Consider the following 21,183-nt stretch of genomic DNA (forward strand, 5'->3'; position numbering starts at 1 on the left):
CTTACCTAATACAAACCCTCAAGAAAGTTGGGATAGAATGAAACTACTTTAAACACCATAAAAGCCATTTTTCAGAAGCCCACAGTAAATATCGTCCTCAATGGGGAAAAACTGAGCATTCCCCTTAGATCAGGAACAAGACAGAGATGTCCACTCTCACCCCGGTTGTTGAACATAGTGTTGGAAGTCTTAGCATCAGTAATCAGAGAGTAAATGAAATTAAAGGTATCATCGATTAAGTCAACGATGAAGTCAAACTTCCACTTTTTGCAGATGGCATGACACTATACATGGAATTTCTGACAGACTCCATCAAAAGTCCTCTAGCACTGATACATGAATTTAGCAATGTTGCAGGGTACAAAATCAATGTACAGAAATTGGTTGCGTTTTATACACCAATAATGAAGCAACAGGAAGAGAAATAAAGAAACGGATCCCATTTACAATGCACCAAGAGTCATCAAATACTCTTGATCAAATACTCATCAATAAAATACGTAGGAATAAACCTAACCGAAGAGGCAAAAGATCTGTACGCTGAAAACTATAGAAGGCTTGTGAAGGAAATTGAAGAAGATACAGAGAAAGCAAAAAACATTCCAGGCTCGTGGTTTGGAAGAGTAAATATTGGCGAATTGTCAATACGACCCAACGCAGTCCTCACATTATATGCAGCACCAATCACATTGCACCAGCACACTTCTCCAAGCTGGAACAAGCAATCATAAAATGTGTATGGAAACACAAAAGACCCTGAATAGCCAAAGTAATACTGAAGAAGAAAACCAAAGTGAGAGGCACCACAATGCCAGACTTTAGCCTCTACCACAAAGCTATAACCATCAAGAAAGCATGGTATTGGCACAGAAACAAATACATAGACTTAATGGCATAGAATAGAGACCCCAGAATTGGACCCACATACGTATGGCCAACCTATCTTTGACAAAGCAGGAAAGAATATCCAATGGAAAAAAAGACAGTCTCTTTAACAAATGGTGCTAAGAGAAGTGGACATCAACATGCCGAAGAATGAAACTAGAACAGTTTCTTACACCACTCACAAAAATAAACTCACAATGGATGAAGGACGTGAATGTGAGACAGGAAACCATCAAACCCTGGAGGAGAAAGCAGGAAAAACCCTTTGACCTCAGCGTCAGCAAGTTCTTAGCTGACACATCTCCAAAGGCAAGGGAATTAAAAGCAAAATGAACTATTGGCATCTCATCAAAATAAAAATCTTCTCCACAATGAAGGAAACAATCAATGAAACGAAAAGGCAACTGACCGAATGGGAAAAGATGTGTGCAAAAGTCATACTGGATAATTGGCTAGTATCCAAAACCTGTAAAAAGGACTCACCAACTCCACAGCCAGAAAGCAAATAAACCAGTGAAGAAACGGGCAGAAGGCTTGAATAGACACTGTTGTAAAAAAGACATCCAGATTGTCAAGAGACTCATGAAAAGATGCTCAACAGCACCCCTTGTCAGGAAAATCCAAAGCAAAACCGCACTGAGATACCACCTCATGCCAGTCAGAGTGGCTACAGTGAGCAAATTAGAAGACTATAGATGCTGGTGAGGATGTGGAGACAGAGGAACCCTCTTGCACTGTTGGTGGGAATGCAACCTAGTGCAGCCGCTCTGGAAAACAGTGTGGAGGTTCCCCAAATCATTCAAAATAGATCTACCCTAAGACCCAGCAATAGCACTGCTAGGAATTTACCCAAGGGGTACAGGAGTGCTGAGACATAGGGGCACATGTACCCCAATGTTTATAGCACTACTTTCAACAACTGCCAAACTATGGAAAGAGCCTAGCTGTCCATCAACTGACAAGTGGATAAAGAAGTTGTGCTTTATGTATACCATGGAATACTACTTGGCAATGAGAAAGAACGAAATCTGGCCATTTGTAGCAACGTGGATGGCACTGGGGGGTATTATGCTACGTGAAAGACGTCAGGCGGAGAAAGACAGATACCATATGTTTTCATCCATGTGTGGATCCTGAGAAACTTAGCAGAAGACCATGGGGGAGGTGATGGGGGGAAAAAGTTATAGAGAGGGAGGGAGGCAAACCATAAGAGACTCTTAAATACTGATAACAGACTGAGGGTTGACGTGGGGTTGGGGAGAGGGGAAAGTGGGTGACGGGCATTGAGGAGGGCACCTGTTGGGATAAACACTGGGTGTTGCGTGGAAACCAATTTGAAAACAAAGTACTTTTAATGAAAAAGGAAAACCAGGGGTTGCTCTTACTGAATATGAGGAGAGCGTTCCATTTTCAGCACTTTATGAACGTGAGGTCGTACTGGCCTAAGCTGCTTAGATAAAAGTTTGGTTTGTGTGTTTAAGAAAAGGAGTTGAGTAAAGACAGAGGCCTCTCACATGTATCACGTTGACCTTGGCACGTGTCTCTTCTGATTGTTACCATGACTTATCACTTTTATTGATTCACATAGTTTGGTGTCATCCTTTCATGAGGAAGTGGATTTCAATTGATCATGGTAGGTGGTCCTTGTAATATTTTATGAATTATTTGTGTATGTGGTGATGATGGATGGACCATGCTGGGTGCTTTCAAAAGCACTTACACGGACGGTGTAACACGTGTTCTACCCTTGGAATCCCATACGGTCTTTTACTACCTTGTGTATGACTTACCTGAAATATCATGAATTGGTAGGTACCGAATAGGTTTTAGTGGCACTGGATGCCCTAATGGCCACTCAAGCAGAATTCGTTGACGCTTTGCTCTGAAGCACACAATACCTCGGTCTTCCCTAAGCTGCGTGAAAGTGAGCATGGATACTAACTAGGCAAAGTGTTTGCTGCTGCTGTGAAGAACAGCTTCCTGAACTGTGAGCTATAGCAACACACATATGGAACCGTAAGCAAGGCACAGTATATCTGTATTCTTTGAAAGAGTAGAGTAGTTACTTCAATTTGGCTTTCGGTGCGTTGCATGAGAAGACATTTAATTAGCTAAAACCCTCTTAGCGTCATGTTTAATTGCAAGTTGTGTGTACTCTCCACCGCTAAGTGTCATCTCATGTTAGATGGAATTAATGGAGGCTGAGGCACCAGTGCGTTCACGTCGACGACAACCTTCTTGAACTCGTGAAGAACTATGGGCCTTCTCAGGTAACATTACGTGCAGGTCTTTCTCAAGGGCACAATCTTAAACACAGCCCAACCTAAGGCAGCTTTGGGCAGCCGGCAGTGATAAGGTAGGCAGACATTGTGACCTCACAAAGCGCCTGGTCTCCTAGCAACTGCGGTGTAACTCTCACAGCCTGCCGCCTGATTTGGCTTCATGGTAGGAAATTCATCAGGACCCGGCGGCGGCGGCGAGACCTGGCAAGCGCGGGCGGCCCCTAGCGGCCTCATATCCTGAGCCGCATGAAGAGGCGGCGGCGCAGGCCCCGGGAGGCACTGGCCCTGGCCGCCCGGGGAGGAGCCTCTAGCGCTGCAGGAGGGGCCGCGCTGGAGGCGCCTGAGGAGAAGGTGGTGTACACGCGGGGGCACCAGCCCCCCGAGGCCCGCCTCCAGACGCGCCGGCCAGCTGCCAGGAGGAGGCGCCACGGAGCCCGGACGGTCGCGGTCGGCCAGAGGAAGGTGCCGCCCCCGCCCCCGCCATCCCGCTAGGACAGCAGCCCCCGCAAGCCCGCGGCCCCTGGGCCCTGCTCCGGGGGCCGCACCCTGGAGGAGAGTGGGAGGGCGGCCACCCCGACGCTGACCACCTTGCCCACCATCCGCGTAGTCGGCGACGTGTGGGTCGAGAGCAGCCTGGCAGAAGCGGGGCGCCACGCGCGCCAAGTCCTGGGAGTGAACCTGGCACCCGTGGTGAGACTCTGCCGCTTCCCAGTGCCTGGGCTTCAGATGCGGGCCACCGCCGCGCGACCTCTCAGCCCTGGGACGGGTTGTGCCTGGAGGGATGAACCAGTGAGAGCCGGGCCCGCGTCCCCTAGTGCACTTTATGGGCGAAGAAGCACCAGATGGTCGCGGCCCGCGCCCCCAGGATGCGGCGCCGCCTTCTGGGACTCCAGGGCAGCTGTGCCCTCTGCTGCCTCCCAGCACCGGGTCTGGGGAGGGAGGAGACCCCTGGACCGCAAGGGAGGTCCCCTTGCTTCCTAAGCCCAGATTGAGAGGTCTCCAGGTCTGTAGGGGCAGATCCATGTTCTCTCTTGTTCCCTCATTGGTCTGAAGTCGTCAGAAGAAGCCATTCCACCCCCACCCTCTCCACAGGAATTTGGTTCCATGTTTGTGTAATAAAGCTGGAGTTTCTTTGCTGTTCACCCACCTCCCGGCTCCTCCCGCCAATTTCTTTCTTTCTTTGTGTATATATATGTATATATCTTCTAGGATGTTTTAAACTACATATTCTTTAAATGTTTAGAAGAGACAGTAGAGAAAAAAGGGTGTGACTTAGGCGTCTGCACTCAGATTAAAAAAAGATTACTGAAGTATAGTATACATTCAAAAGTACATATATTATCTTCTTCATGTTTGTTTATTTTTGAGAGAGAGACACCATGTGAGCAGGGGAGGGCCAGATAGGGAGCCACAGGATCGAAGCAGGCTCCAGGCTCTGAGCTGTAAGCACAGAACCTGATGCGGGGCTCCAACTCACAAACCATGAGATCATGACCTGAGCCAAAGTTGGACACTTAAGTGGCTAGCCACCCAGGCACGCAAAAAAGAACATATATTATTAAAAGTATTCTGAGCACAGCTTGATGCAATTAAGTTCAATATACTTGTGGAATCAGCACTCATTAAAAAAGGTACCAGGACCCCAAGGGACCACCTGTGCCTCTTTCAGTCACGGTCTATCTCTCCTTTGGGACGGCAATTATTCTGACTTCTTACAGAATATACTACTTTTGCTTGTTTTTGGACTATATAGAAATGGAATTATGTGTCCTACACCTAGATTCCTTCACTCAAACTTATGTTAGTGATATTCATGTCATTGTATGTATAGATCCTTTCTGCTCATTGGTGTATAGAATTTCATTATATGAATAGTTTACAATATTTCTGCAACTCTTGGTGGACATTTAGGTAGGTTCTGGCTTAGGGTAATTTTGAGTAAAGCTTCAGTGAACATTATAGGACACGTCATTTGGTGAACATTTTTTACAATAGTATTTATTTACCTAGGAGAGAATTTGCTGGCTCACATGTCATCCAACTTATCAGCTTTGGTAAGATTCCTCCAAACTGTTTCCAAAATGGTTATACCAATTTGCACAAACTTCATTCTATAGCAGTGCCTGCGTAGTGCCTGTGAGCTCTGAATACTGGATAGCCTTGCCAACACTTGCTAATATGGTCTTTTTCATGGTATCTATTCTGGCAGGAGTATAGATTTTTTTTTTAATTTGAGAAATATCAATCCAAGTATTGTATACAAATAGTTAAAAAAAAAAAAAACCACAACATCCAAATTGCAGATCAGGACTAGCAATAAAAAATCAAAAGCTTTGTTTCCCCCATGAACACCTCTTCCCCAGAGGCAACACTTTCTTTTGGTTTCTTTTTTCTTTTTTTAAAAATCAGGGTTTTTTTAAACAGACCATTTTTTAAGGACAATTTTAGATTTAGAGACAAATTGCACAAAAAATACAGGTTCCTCATCCCCGGTAGTTTCTATAGTACCTTGCACTAATGTGGATACATTAATTCTAAGTGGTGGATGAGCCATTCTTGATTGACACATTATCATTTGAAACATTATCATTAACTAACAGGGTTTATTTTGTGTTATATAGATTCATAAGTTTTGAGAAATGTATAATGGTATGTATCTACTATTGCAGTATCATACAAAACAGTTACACCACCCTAAAGTGCCCTGTGCTCCGCCTATTACCACTTACTCTCTCCCCCTAAACCCTAATAGCCACTGGTCTTTTTACTGTCTCCGAAGGCGTTTTGTTGTTGTTGTTGTTGTTGTTGTTGTTGTTGTTGTTGTTGTAGAGGTGTCGTTGTTTTGATTTCTTTTGTTTTATTTTGTTTTGTTTTTCCAGAACGTTATCATAGTTGGAAACGTAAAGCAAATGGCTTTCTCGTATTGGATCCCTTCACTTAGTAATCCACACTTAAGTTTCCTCCATGACTTTTAAGTAGCTCCCTTTCTCCCTCTTTCCTTCCCTCCTCTTCTGTCTCTCTGCCTCCCTGTCATTAAGGGAATTTATTTTCTAAAACAGCTTTTAAAAAGCTGGTTTACAGAAAAAGACTGGAAAGTGCAGAGTTCCCCTGCTCTCCCTCCTACCCCCCAAAACATAGTTTTCCCTATTGTAAACTTCTTGTGTCAGTGTAGTGCATTTGTGACAACGGATGAGCCCATATGAAAACTATTATTAACTAAAGTCCGAAGTTTACCTTAGCATTCACTGTGGTGTGCAGTTCGGTGAGTCTTGACAAACGCACAATGCCATGATTCAAAGCATTTCACTGTCTTACAAGATGTTTCACTGCCGTAAATATTCCCTGTGCTTCATCTATTATTCATCTCTCCCTTCCCCCCTGAGTTCCTGGCAACCACAGGTCTCTTTCCTGTCTCCATTATTTGAGGCAACACTTTTAACTGTTCCAGGTTTATATTCTTTTGTTAGGAATCTTCATGAATATAAGTCATATAGTATACTGCTGCTTATTGATTTGTCAGTTTTAAGCCCCGTCTACTGACTTCCTATGTGAAGTTGACGTATAGGTCGCTGAAGCCACCTGTCTTCTCTCTCCTCACCTTCCGATATATTCCCGAACTTCTATCTGTATACTGTTTCAGTCAGGTCCAGCCAGCCAGGGAGTCACTATAGGTATTTTTTTTTAAATTTTTTTTTCAACGTTTATTTATTTTTGGGACAGAGAGAGACAGAGCATGAACGGGGGAGGGGCAGAGAGAGAGCGAGACACAGAATCGGAAACAGGCTCCAGGCTCTGAGCCATCAGCCCAGAGCCCGACGCGGGGCTCGAACTCGCGGACCGCGAGATCGTGATCTGGCTGAAGTCGGACGCCTAACCGACTGCGCCACCCAGGCGCCCCGAGGTATTTTAAACAGTTACACACGTGATGGGAAATCCCAGAAGCCAAACAAAGGATGGAGAAGCAATCAGGAATTAGTATCATCAGAAAGCTGTTGCCACCCCCAGAGCTAGAGAAATTCAGAACCATACCTAGCAGGAACTGAGAACATGGGAGAAGAGGCTCTTGGAAAGAAGCTAGAATTTGGAGGAGATAAAATCACTGCTAGGAAGTGGAGCGGGAGAGAGAAAAACCTCTGGGCTTATACCTTCCTCCCTTTCTCCCATCAAACACCATTGGTCAAACCCCTCTGGAAGCCAGTTGGCAAGGAACCAGGAAACAGAGTCTGTAGGAGAAGTGCAGGAACTGGATCTGAGGGCAAAAAGACATAACGGATGAAGGGAAGTACATATAGGTACTAGTTAGGGTTCTCCAGAGACTCAGTATCAATAGGAATTGGTTCACAGGATTACGGAGGCTGAGAAGGGAGACCCAGGAGATGCAGTAGTTTAGTTCCAGGCAGACTCCAAAAGCCTAAGAATCAGGAGAGCTGATGATGGATGTTCCATTCCAAGTCTGCGCCTGAAGTCAGGAGACCAATATCGCCGCTTGAAGACAGTCAGATAGACAGAGTGGATTCTCTCTTACTCCGCCTTTTGTTCTATTCAGGTCTTCAATCGATTAGTTGATGCCACCCAGTGTTTGGCAAGGCAATATGTTTTGCTTAGTCTACTGATATACACATGTTAATTGTACTAAGAAATGTCCTCACAGACTCACTAGAAATAATGTTTAGCCATATATCTGAGTACCCTGTGGCTTAGCACAGTTAAAACATGAAATTAACCATCACACGATATAATTTATGTTTGTTTGTACGTATGTATGTATGTATGTATGTATGTATGTATGTATGTATGTATGCATGTATGTATGTGTATGTATGTATGAATGTATGTTATTTGGGAGAGAGAAAGAGAGAGAGAGATAGAGAGAGAGCGTATGCTCAAGCAGGATAGGGGCAGAGAGAGAGAATTCTGAGCTGTCAGTGCTAAACCTAATGCTCACCTTAGTCTTATGAACTGTGAGATCATCATGGGAGCCAAAATCAAGAGTTGGATTCCGAACTCACTGAGCCACTCAGGTACCCCACAAGATGTAATTTTAAAATAGAGACCTATATCCCTTACCTGTACTATCATTTTTCATTCCTTACATTGTAAGATAAAGGTCTTCTTTAACCATGCTGCACTTTTTCTCTGTCTCCCATCAGCTTTGGGCTTCTGTTTGTCATTGTTGTTAACACTGCTATTATGCTCTGCAATCAAGTCTCTTTAGAGGGTTCAAGGTTGATTCAAAACTTGAACACTAACAAATGGTTTAAATTATTGGGATTATTAAATAATATGCAAACATTAGAATTACTACTCTTTTCCTGGAGTCCTTGGACCTGCTGAATGAGGACATCTCTGGCATCAAGGTGAAATGGATCCTTTCTCTTTGTATTCCATCAGTGCTTTGAACCATGCCATGTTTCACTTGGCTCATTCAGACTAAGACCGACTTATGGATATTTTCTGGTTCTCCTGAATTTTCTAATTGCACTTCTTCGTTTTATTGCACTCTTTCAGTGTTCTCAAATCATGCCACTTTATGACATCTTCCTGCTAACCTCTTAGCGGTCTCTCACTGGACCCTTCTCTTTTCCTGCCTCATTTAGGTGGTGACTCAGTAGGTCTGCTTCCTAGCTTCCTTCCTGTGATTTTCCTCTGCTATGCTCCCAGTTTGTTTCCATGGCTTCATGGTAATATGGCTATCTGGGAAGTTAGGGAGCATGTAAAAGCCTGGACTCTTGAGCCAGACGGCCTGGGGTTAGACTTTACTTGTTCCACTTACCAACTGTGTAAGTTGGATGTTGCATGAGTTATTTGGCTTCTTTATAACCCTCTTTCCTCCTCTCGAAGATAATCATGGTAATTTTGTATACTTTATAAGTTTGTTGTGTGGCTCATATGTAATAATATGTGAAAATAACCCATACCAGTGTCTGGCACAAAAATAAACACTCTGTTAATGTTGCCTATTATTAAGTATAATTTCTTTTTATTTTTTCTCTCCTTGTTTTGTACTCTCTGAGTACACCTTCAGATAACTTCCTAATGAAGAATGAGTAGACTCAAATGTTCTGAGTCTTTGCACGTCTGAAGATATCTTGAGTCCACTCTCAAATCTAATTGATAATTTTGATAGGTGTAGAATTCTCGCTTCTTTTTTTAATTGATTTATTTTTATTTTTTTAAAGTTTACCTCCATGTTAGTTAGCATGTAGTGCAACAATGATTTCAGGAATAGATTCCTCAGTGCCCCTGACCAATTTAGCCCATCCCCCCTCCCACAACCCCTCCAGTGACCCTCAGTTTGTTCTCCATATGTATAAGTCTCTTCTGTTTTGCCCCCTCCCTGATTTTATATAATTTTTGTTTCTCTTCGCTTATGTTCATCTCTTCCACTCATAGAATTCTAGCGTCTAATGGCCAGTTGCCCCTTCCATCGATTTTCCCCTAATCACAACACCATTGGAACTACAATATCTGTTCTTTAGAATGTTTTTTACTCACTATCCCTTCCACCTTCTTCTATTTTTTAAAATCATTCAGTCCGTCTGGCCTATGCTTAAGGAAAAGGGAATGGAGGTCCCCCTTTTGAAGGGCTTAAAAGAGAACTTATGAACATATTTTAGACTGCCACAGCCTGTCTGCTGGCCTCCTATTATTCACTCTCATCCTGCATGAAAAATATCCTCACCCTTCCCCAAGAATCCTCCCTTTTAAAGACCCAACCCTTGTAACATCAGCTCAAAGTCCAGGATATTTTTATCTAAATTACGTCCAGGTGTGTTGAGTCTCCTTGGGCGCACTGGTCCTGACAACACTTTCAATCTGAACACCTATGAATGAAGACCTATGAATTAAGCATAAACCAACACGGGCATGTGATAACCAAAACACACACACAAAACACACACGCACACACACACACACACACACACACACACACACACAGACAAACAAACAAACAAACAAACAAACCAAGAAAACACAAACATTGCTGTTACAAAGAAAGGAAAGAGGTTATCATGAATGAGTCACTGGTCCATAGCAATTCTGAAGTTCAGCTGGCACAGGTAGGCAGTCCTTTCATTGGGTCTTAAGGCCTGGGAATGATTTTCCATGGCTCTAGCTCCTCCAGGGTTCTGGCTTTCAACCTCCAAGTCATTCTTCCCTTCTCATGAAAGGTAGCCTGTGTCTACAGCCTTATGGTTGTCTCGGCCTACTTACTGATTGTAGGAGTTTGTGGGTCTAAAGCCTTCTTTCATTTTACTCTCTGGGATTAAGTAAACCCTTCTCTACCATGGACTTTTTCAAACATTTATAAGGAAAAACACTCCTAAACTTCAAGTGATATTGTAACAGAGAGAACCGTGTGCCCCACAGTTTACTCTGCGAGGGTATGCTTATGAGATAGAACACTGGTATGCTCCAAGACCCTTCTTCATTTAGGAAACTTTTCTAGCATCTTTTCCCCGACGTCATCTGCTGAGTGATGTTGGTCGTAATTTCACCTTCAATAAGAGTGACATTATTGATGTTATCTGTGCTAACAAAACATGAAATTGTATTTGAATGGCATTGAGGAAGTGCAAGTAGTATTGGTTAGGGACGTGTTCAGCTGTCACAGAAAGGCTGCCACCAGTGGCATAATCAAAGAGAGTTTTACTCACAAAGAGGCTGTAGGCTGTGCTCCATTAAGGCAGCAATGTCATCTGCAGCAGGCTGCATGGAATGGCAGAGCTGCCAATTTCTTTATGACCTCCTACAAAATTTTGGGGAAAAGGGTAGCAGCCATTAATATAATAACAGCAATGTTTTTACCACTTACCGTCTTCCAGATGCAGCACATGTGTGAGCATTTCAAGCTCACAGCACATCGGTGAGGTAGAATTGTTGATGTCTTTTGGAGGTCATTCGTTTTCTTCTTAAGTCAAAAATTAGCTGTCATAGGGGCGCCTGGGTGGCACAGTCGGTTAAGCGTCCGACTTCAGCCAGGTCACTATCTTGCGGTCCGTGAGTTCGAGCCCTGCGTCAGGCTCTGGGCGGATGGCTCAGAGCCTGGAGCCTGTTTCCGATTCTGTGTCTCCCTCTCTCTGCCCCTCCCCCATTCATGCTCTGTCTCTCTCTGTCCCAAAAATAAATAAATGTTGAAAAAAAAATTTAAAAAAATTAGCTGTCATATTTCTAGGGCATGTGGCTTCACCAAATCCCCTCCTAGGTTTCCTTTGCTTATCAATGCATCAAGAAAACTCATAGGAATTCTAGAATTTAATACTTGTGGGCCATGGAGAAACCAGTTTGGCCTTATCAAATCACATTAAAGACTCAGGCCATTCAGTATACTCTCAGATGAACACTTGGAAGGTGCTCCTGTATTAGTGTTGTATTTCTGTTGGCAAGAACCTTGCCTCCTAGGAGGCACGGTAACTTTCATATCTATTAGTAATGCCGACGAAGTACAAACCAAGAGTTTTCTTTGCCTTCTTCTTGACACGTTATAATGTATACTACGTTACCACGTTTCCTTGTTTTAATTCTTAGCATCATATACCAACTGCAATATCATCACGGAACAATGGTGGCCCCGAATGTAGCATCGTCAGCTCTGGAAACTTCAGATATGGCCACGGTAACAGTTAGAGCGGACTCCATCCAGTTCTTGGCCACCTGGGCTTGTCTGATTCTCTCTGTTTATCTACCTCCCACCCCACACCCCCAGTCCCAGCAGCAGTGAGAATCTGGTTAGTCAGGGAACCTCCAGCAGATACAGATGCAGATGCAGATCATTTCTGTGGATAATCTTTATGGTTGACTGTGACCTGGGTAGCAGGACTGGTTCAGACAGAAATACCTGATTTGGGTGCCATCAAGCAGTATCTGGGCTTGTCTGATTCTCTCTGTTTATCTACCTCCCACCCCACACCCCCAGTCCCAGCAGCAGTGAGAATCTGGTTAGTCAGGGAACCTCCAGCAGATACAGATGCAGATGCAGATCATTTCTGTGGATAATCTTTATGGTTGACTGTGGCCTGGGTAGCAGGACTGGTTCAGACAGAAATACCTGATTTGGGTGCCATCAAGCAGTATCTGTGCCCTCCCTGAGAAATGGGACAGTATGCATTTCAAACAATTCAAGGCTCCACTTCTCCCTGCAGACTTCTGTGTTTTGTTGCTTTCATCCACCTACCAAAGCAACCCAAACTTTATGCTAAAGAGAGTGGGGCTCGTGTGTCCTTTGCAGATTGGAATGCTGTTCCTAGTTTGGGTTATCTTAACAAAAATGGGCACATTATCTAAAAATGTAGAATTCCGTGTGAATTCGGAATCCGTACCTGTAGTTAGCCCACCGTGATTCCCTTGATTAGGGAGAGGTATCAGATCATACTGTAAGAAACCCTGCCTTCGAATGCTACAGTTCTATGGATTTTCAAAGCACTATTTTTAACCTGGTTATCCAAAGTCGTTAAGTCTTTGTGAGTATACACTCAGAGCTTTTTTAAGTTCTGGATCGTAGTCTCCAATTTTTTCATGACCTTCCTAACCCATTGATTCCCAGAGTTCTCTTTATTTTTGAATCGTTCTCTTGGGCATTTGACCAAACCTGTCAAATAAAAAATTTCCTCAATTTGAATATATGAACATTTAAGAGAAGTCACGTGTTCAGTGCCCAAATATTTTATTATTTCCGTTAGGAGTTTATTCTGTCTGTGGACGGCGAAGAAACAAATGCCGGTTTTTGTTTTTGTTTTTGTTTTTCATTTTCCCCACATAAGTAAGTAGATGTGCAAGGCAGAATGCTAGGTTCCTGTCAAAGGTAATAGGACGTTCAGGAGTGTAAATGAGATTTCTGTCATCAAAATAGAAAAAAAATTATTTGATGAACTAAGATACGCTAAGCTTTAAAAATGAAAGGAAAATAGCCATGAACTCAGATAAAAGTTAGGCAATTAAGTACTTTTCCTAGGGCAGCAAGGAGTTATGAGAAATACCATAATCTGTAGAGTTTGTACTAAAAAGCTCTACTGACACGATGATAAAGCTCACCTTTAAAGCTTGCTTTGTGTACTGATATTATCCCTTTCTTCTTGAAATCTAAAGAAGTTTTTCTCTTTAGCTGTTAACATGAAATGAAAAGACACTTTCCCCCTATCTTTTCTTCTGCTGAGAAAAGATTTAAGCTGAGCTTCTTCCAATAGTCTTTTATGTATTCGTTGCTTTTTATCTTCATCCTTTGTCCAAAACAAGCCTTGAGATTGGGAATGATGTGGACTATTTCTAACCCAAGCTCACAGGACTTAACTTCTCATAAAACCCATCATTTGAGGAGCCATTGAACTCGTATCATGGAGTTCCTTGTGCAGCCCATGGGCAGGATTCCACTGAAATAATCGATAGCATCGTGGAGACCCTGTCTCTGGAAGGAACCAACAACAAATAAGGATTTGACCTTATAGGCTGATTGTCCTAGGAATCTAGGAATCAAGAGGGCCAGAAGTGGGATGGTAGGAGAGGGACACTGGAGAAGTGCTGAATACCCAGGTTCCCTTGAAGCCAACTGAGCAGAGGAAGGTTCTGTCCTGGAGGAGCTTGGCTCAGCAGGGATCAGCTCCCAATTGTTACGGACTCAGTGAAGACACACTCATGAGAGCCTACAAGAAGTATGCTTCCAGAACTCGAAGAGGTTTCATTCCTTTCTTATGTCTTTCTTTATGGAAAGTGTCTTGGGGGTGCTTACTTCCCCTTTGTGCGTCCACAGTTCTTCTTCCCACTACTTGTGTTGTCATGAACCTCCTTACGTAGCCCTTGCTCCCCACCTAGACCATGTGTTCCTCATGGGCAGGATTCACCTTAGCCATCCGTCTGTCGTTACTACAGTGCCAGCCATGGGCAAAGGACCCTGGACATAATGAATAAATGCAATGTATTTATGGAGTTTCAGTTCCCAATTTTTACAGAAGAACTAGCTGTCTCACTTCAATTTGATGTGTAACAGCAGCAGTCTATACGGGGGATTCTCTCTTTTTACAAGCACCTGCATCATCAACTTTTGATTAACTCTCACCCTTTTGTGATCAGATAAATTGGATGGAACCTTTGCCATCTCTTACGATCTTATTTGCAACCCAATACCACTTAAATTCCCTATCCTACAGTAAATTCTTGCTTAGCAAGAAGCAATATATTTCAGTGACTACCCCTGGAGCCAGGCTCCCTGGGATCTCATATCCTATTTTGCTCTATTTCCAGCAGCAGACCTTTGGACAACTTACTTTTTCTCCTCACAATCCCGAATCCTGCTCAGCACCAAAGCGGCATTCCAAATGGTGGGCGTGCCCACCCTCTGGCACCACTCCCCACCTCCTCTGGGTGGCCACCTTCCCAGGCTCCTTCCTGCCTGTCCAGCCAGAGAGGCCCTCTCCTGCCCCAGTGTGCATCCTCTAGACCTACGTCCTCCTGTGAGGTCATAGTTGAGATGTATTTGTCCACTAACCGGCCCAGCATCTGCCCCAAGTTTTGGACCAATACATGTTTATAGAATCCTCTCTTCCTTACGCCCATACCTATCAGCGCAATTCCACGCTTTCAAAATGCATTTTCAGCTCAAGTCTTTCTTGCTCTTAGTAAATCCCTTCCCACCCCCACCTTGGGAACTTGAATTTGCGTTTACATTCTAGCAAGGTGCAAAGTAATCCGTTTCACAGGCTGAGTTCCAGCAAATTTGAACCCTGGGTCAGTTTCCACCATTTGGTGGGATAACACATCCTCATAAAAAACACTATAGGTTTGAGCAAATCACAGACGGGGTGCCCACTGGGAGGGGCTGGGGATGGAAGGAATGTCACACAGTTTCCATAAATAAGACCATCGGGGAGACTGGGTGGCTCATTCAGTTGAGCATCTGACTTTGGCTCAGATCATGATCTTGCTTTCATGGGTTCGAGCCCCGCATTGGGCTCTGTGCTGACAGTTCAGAGCCTGGAGACTGCTTCAGATTGTCTCCCTCCCTCTCTGCTCCTCCCCTGCTCAAGCTCTGTGTCTCTCTCTCAAAATAAATAAAGATTGGAGAAAAATTTTAAAAATATATCTTTGGTGTTGTCTTGCCCATGTTTTGGCCCCACTCCCCATTACCATGGCGAATTGAAAGTCTTTGGAAAGGGTGGGCACTGATGTCATGCAGTTTTGTTCCTTTCCTCGAGAAGCACCAGATCAGGCACATTGTGGGGTGCTCCCCGAGTCTGCAGCAGAGGGTCACGTTTTAGTTTGTGGGGGGACGACTGTATTGTACATCCCACAGATGTGTAAGAAGACTATTGTTTACAGGTGCATTTTCTCCTACATAGGTTGAAATCAATGGGCCCCACATCTGCACATGGGGCTCGAGGGCACTGGCCGGGAAGATTCATTGACGAGGGAACCATGCTTGGGTTCTCAGGGAGTTCTGAGGTGGGACCAACCCACAGGGGACCATCTTATTCTACAAGTTAATATCTATCAAATAGAAGCACCCAACTCTATCTGGTCCAAAACTAATGCGTCTTGATTTTTTTTTTTTTTGCATCTTTGTTGCTTTGAGAAAAGGCAAGTTAGTTTCAATCTGGGAAACACCCCAGGGTGACAATTTTAGGTGTCTTCAACCACCAAGCTCACCTTCCTCCCCATTGTTTCCAAAATGGGGCAGGATTAAGCAGAGTGCTCCCCAGTGGCTCAATGCCAGCCCCTGTGTCCTCCCTGTGGGTTGGATACCGCCTTTGCGCTAACCAGCAGACCTCCCTGGTTTCGCTCCGATAGGTACACGACATCTGTCAGGGCAGGGGCTCTCCCGTGTAAGGATCTCAGCCACAACGGGCCTGGGGATGTGTGGACACAGACCTTCGTGGTGAGGGCACTATGATCCGGGATCATGTATTACATCCATAGCCACTGCTGTTTCCAGAGAGAAAGATAATATTGCCCAGGGCTGGCAAAGCTTCACATGAACGATTGGATGCAAATTTCCCCCAAACGTCCATATCGTCTGAATGATAGCACCAGTAATGTTGCCTTAAAAAAAAAAAAAAAAGATGTTCCGAATGCAATGTTCCCAGATTAAAATATAGTATCTATCTTGATTCACAGGATAGTTTATCTCAAAAAAAAAAAAAAATCTCCAAGCTACATTTTGGGAAGCAGACTCAATGGCAGGCCACAAAATGTATCTCTTAGGAGAAAGACAATGAAAATACAAATAGAAGTTGTCGCCATCAGCACAGAGGAGGAGGGCTTCACAGAAGTGCGGCTGTCACCAGCTTTGAAGTCTGGGCTCCTCCAGGCACCCTGGATGGCTCTCGCACTGCGCAGCTGCACTTGGCGGACAGAACTGCACCAGAACAAACATTCCTTGACTCTCTACTACGCTCACCTCGCGCCAGGCACTTTGTCGCGTGCAAAGGTCATTGCCCATTTCCTAACGCAGAAATGACCGGCAGCGTGAAGCGCGCGGGATGAAGAATAGAAACGGCGACGCTGCCTTAAGCGGAGGCACAAAGCAGCCGGAGGCCACTGTGTCTCTGTCTCCGCTGTGTGCAGTCCGCAGATCTCTGTGAGGACTGATGTTTTAACCTTCAAAGCCTCTATGGCATGCGCACCACGACTGTCCCCATTCTGCAGGTAAGAAGCCGAAGCACAGGAAGTTTGAGAAACTTGTCTGAGGTTACACAGTGGGAGACAGAAACAGGGTTGAGATATTGGGCCAGTGCTCTTCTCACTCCGCTAGCATGTCTGGCAGACCCGCACAAGGGTATGAGTGCACCCCCAACACACACACACACACACACACACACACACACACACACACACACACACACACACACACACACACACACACACGGCAACAATTTGCATCTCCAAGGCCCAGGTCTGGTACCATCTCTCCCCCTGTGGTCTCTAATCAATCCCTGAATCTTCTTTTAAACAGTGTTGCCAAAGCCAGTGGGGACCACCTGACACTGCTCTAAGAATCTGATGAAAAAATTAAGGAACTTTCCCCCCAAAATGCACACACCAGCTGGCTTGGAATCCCATGTCCAGGACTACACGGACCCCGTAATGCTGAGCTGTGAGGCCCCAGCTGAGAACCTCTACCCTAAAGGACGCCCTTGTCCGACCTCGCTGGTAAAGGCGTGAAGCCTTTATTGGTTTGATTTAGCTTGCCTTGTGCCAGTTCATCTTAAGTTACCCCGAGATCCGCCATGGCAAAATTCTATTGATTGCTATTAGATTTGTTCTGTTTTCATCCTGATTCATATTCGAAACTGAATTAAGTTCTGTGGAAAAACACCCATCAAATGCTTCTGAAGGCGTAGAACGCCATTACTATGGCCCTGAGATTCCACCCTACTGTTTTTCTGCACCCCCCCACCCCACCCCAGCCCACTCAGCTGGAGAAGGGAACATGAACTAATTGGATAATCAGCATGCAAATGAAGGAGACCGGGATTCAAGCAGCCAGCAGGGCTGAGTTTGCACTGGACCCAGGCCGGGGGCAGGATTCTGGTGACCTCACATCTCCCAGAATCTGAGGGAGCAGGGAGATCACTCCACCTCTCGACCTATGGCTTAAATTGCCATCTTGAGGAATTGCACTCCTGGTTGCGTTACATCCAGAGGAGACGTCTGATGTGCTCACAAGCCCAGAAGGGGAACGCACGCCCCACACTGTGTGCCTTCCAGAGAGAATAAATGAGATGACTGCCCGCGGCGGCAGGAGGAAGTATGTGCAAGCCTAACTCACCCCTGATGCACCGCCAACCACTCTGGGAGCAAATTCCTCTTGGCTTCTGCTCAGGAGCTGAGCTGCTCTCTCACTCTTTTTAATCTTCATTTTTTCATCTTTTAATTTATCATCACTGTGTGATCGCTGCCTTGCTGCTAAATTCGTAGTGAGGTGCTGCAGACTTGTGGCCTGTGTCTGAATGGGGTGGTCCCGGCCACCCCCCGGCCCCCCCTGCCCCCCCACAAGCCCAGAGCCCAGAGAGGAGCCTGGCTGTGCACCCCCGAGAGGTCCCGCAGCAGCTCGCGTTCTCTCCCCTGAACAGACACGGTGCACTCACCGTCTAAGGATCTGCCTTGCCTAATCTCAAATAAGAAATGAACAGTGGTTGAAATTCAGCTTTGAATCTCTCTGGTTCCAGTCAGCTGAGCCACTTCAAAAGGCTGTGAGTGCAAAGGAGGTGTGCAAGTCGGGGGAAGCTTTGCAACGTTTCAAACTTTGAACTGAAACACTTCTCCAGCGGGCCTCATTAGCCCCCCTCTCCCTACGCCACCAGCCAAGGCACCCCGGGGCGCCACGGGGGAGCAGGGAACAGGACGACTGGGGGAAGGTCCCCTGTCCCTAAAGCACCACCCCTCTAAGATTCCTAATGAGGACACCCTTGGGGCTGAGGCTGAGGCTGTGAAAAGGAGACTGGCTTCCTAAAGGGAGAGCATGTGCCGGCAGAGGCGCCACGGTGTGGAAGTCCCCAGAGACAGGCACCTCCCTGGGAAGGCAGGGCATCGTCCATGTCCCCAGTGTAGAAGGGGCATCAGGCCATAGCCAGAGGGGGCCGTGCCTCCCTAGCCTACAGTCTCCCTCTGTCCTCTGCCACCATCAGGCCACAAGCTGTGTCTCTACACCCTCCCATCCTCAACCCTGCAGAGGGACAGAGGAATGTGACCCAAGTCTGAATCTTTACATGAAGAGATCAAACATCCTAAACTAAATTCAATAAATCCTTGGTGTGCGAGCGTAATTCGTTCCAGAAACACGCTTGGAATCCACAGCTCTCATATATCAAGGAGAATTTCAAGAACCATCAGCTCAGTTGTGATCATGGAACGTTCAGTGCCACCTACGACTCGTATGGCAAGACATAGCTCGTTTATCAAGCTAATTTTTTTTTATTTTTTATTTTATTTTTTATTTTTTATTGTTTTTTATTTTTATCAAGCTAAAATTTATGGCAAGTGTTTGCTCCTCTTGCAGAAGACTCACAGCACAAGTTACTTGCAATCCAAGGTTTTACCGGATGTAAATTATTTCTTTAGATCGAGCTCTCTGGGCTGGGCTGAAGCTCCCCCCACTTGCTATATGGCAAATGGGGGACCCCCGAGGACACTGGAGCAGCCGCTTGCAAAAACAGAGCATGGCCTGTGCACCTCTGAGTGAGGTGTGAGAGTCTGTGACCCAACGCCCACACACCGACCAGGAGCAGGGCCAGCGGGGACCCCCTCACTGGGAGGGCACAGGCCAGCGGGCATCTGTCGTGGCATGCGTGGCTATGCTCGTGTCCCTGGTAACAGTGGAGACAGGGGGCATTGGAGGGGTTGTAGGGTACTTCTCCCGTCTGCCTACTGGGACTTGAGCTTTCTTGGTGCACAATGCACTCTCCCAACTGGAATAGAAAAAGGGAAGAAAGAAACTCATTGAAATCTACATGTGTAGGAGGAACATGTTCATCTTGGCTTTTAGGTTATAGTTACATTGTAGTAACTTGTAGTAATTTGTGTCCCCCCAGAGTTCCTAGATTGGAGCCCTAATCCCAAATGTCACTGTGTTTGAAGGTAGGGCCTTCAAGGAGGTAATCAAGGTTAGATGAGGTCACGAGGGTGGGGTTCTAATCCAACAAGACTGTGCCAGGAGCACACGCACAAAGCACAGAGCAGGGGCTCTGGGAGGACACCTGGAGCTGATGGGAAGCCACAAGCTGGGAAGAGACTTTCACGGAGACCTACTCTGCAGGTACCTTGACCTTGGACTTCCAACCTCCAAAACCGTGAGATACAGACTCCCTTTGTCTGAGTGTCCCGTCTGTGGTATTGGGTTCTGGCATTCGGAACCGAGTGAACGGGCTTTCCTGAAACTTTCTTCTATTCTGTTCTCAAATGAGTTAGAAGCTTCCTTTGGTGCTTGGTATTTGCCATCACCCTGAAGGAGCACCCCACCTCAAGGTGGAGCCCCCAAATACATTTGTTAGTTTTGCAGCAGAAACGCCACCAGCTCTAGACGGAAGAGAGGCAGGGGACAGAACAGGAGGACAGAATGGTGGCCCCAGAGGCCGGGTGTTCGGCATTTTGACTGCAAATGAGCAATCGATGTGCTTGCTAGGTACACGCACGTAACAGCCAATCAGCACCAAACCTTTCTGGAAGAAATGTCTACACCCCTCTGCAGAGTGGAGGGGCTGAATGGGGACCAAGGCTAGGGGCTTCCTGCACATGTAGGCTATAAGTCATGGAAAGAAAGCTAGATTATGTTATACATAGACATATGTTATACATATATATGTTATGCATATATATATGTTATACATATATATATATAGACACACATATACACATACTTATAAACATATATATGTATATATATAATATATTATATTTATAATATATGTAATATATATTATATATATAAATAAAACCTTAAAACCCGAAAACAACATTTTCATCTTTTGTATCTGAGGAACCAGGGAGCTGAGTGTGCATGCGGGTGCCCATGCATGCACGTGCACACACACTCACACGCACACACACACACACACACACACACACACACACACACACACACTTTCTAACTTGTTATTGTGAAACAACAAGCCCCCTCCCCAGGGCTCCAGGTGGAGGAGGAGGGGTTGCTCGCTCACATTTGTAAGGAAGCTGCTGTCGTTTTCACCGGGCTGTGGTTTCCCCGGACGTGCGCTGTGCCCACCCACCCCAGTCGCCAGCTCAGTGCCAGCAGGGAGACTGCCGGGCGCCTTCCGATTTCCAACCTACAAAAACCAACTCTGGTGAGGGTGAGGAGGAGAAGTGGGGGTCAGACGCCGAGGGAGAAGAAACCCAGGCATCTGGGGGGTAAATGGATCAGGATAAGCTTCATCTCTGAGAGCTTTACACCAAGCAAGAGCAGTTACGGGGAATAAGAGAAAAGAGCTTCCCAGGGCTTTCCAGCAGGGCCAGAAGCAGCCATATGCTAAAGTAAGTTTGTCTCCGGGGGCCACGGGGCCCGGCTGCTGGG

General features: G+C 45.6%; 1 protein-coding gene across 1 annotated transcript; it reads left to right on the forward strand.

Moving 5' to 3' along the window:
- The first annotated feature begins 3,413 nt into the window (after positions 1-3,413).
- LOC124525420 (coiled-coil domain-containing protein 71L-like) lies at positions 3,414-4,148 on the forward strand. The gene is given in 1 exon segment (XM_047097801.1): positions 3,414-4,148. A coding segment is annotated over 1 exon segment (735 nt).
- Positions 4,149-21,183: the final 17,035 nt, after the last annotated feature.

The sequence above is a fragment of the Lynx rufus genome, unplaced genomic scaffold, assembly GCF_022079265.1.
Source record: "Lynx rufus isolate CCGP_SWC_20201006 ecotype Redwood Valley unplaced genomic scaffold, mLynRuf1.p SCAF_41, whole genome shotgun sequence".
NCBI lineage: Eukaryota > Metazoa > Chordata > Mammalia > Carnivora > Felidae > Lynx > Lynx rufus.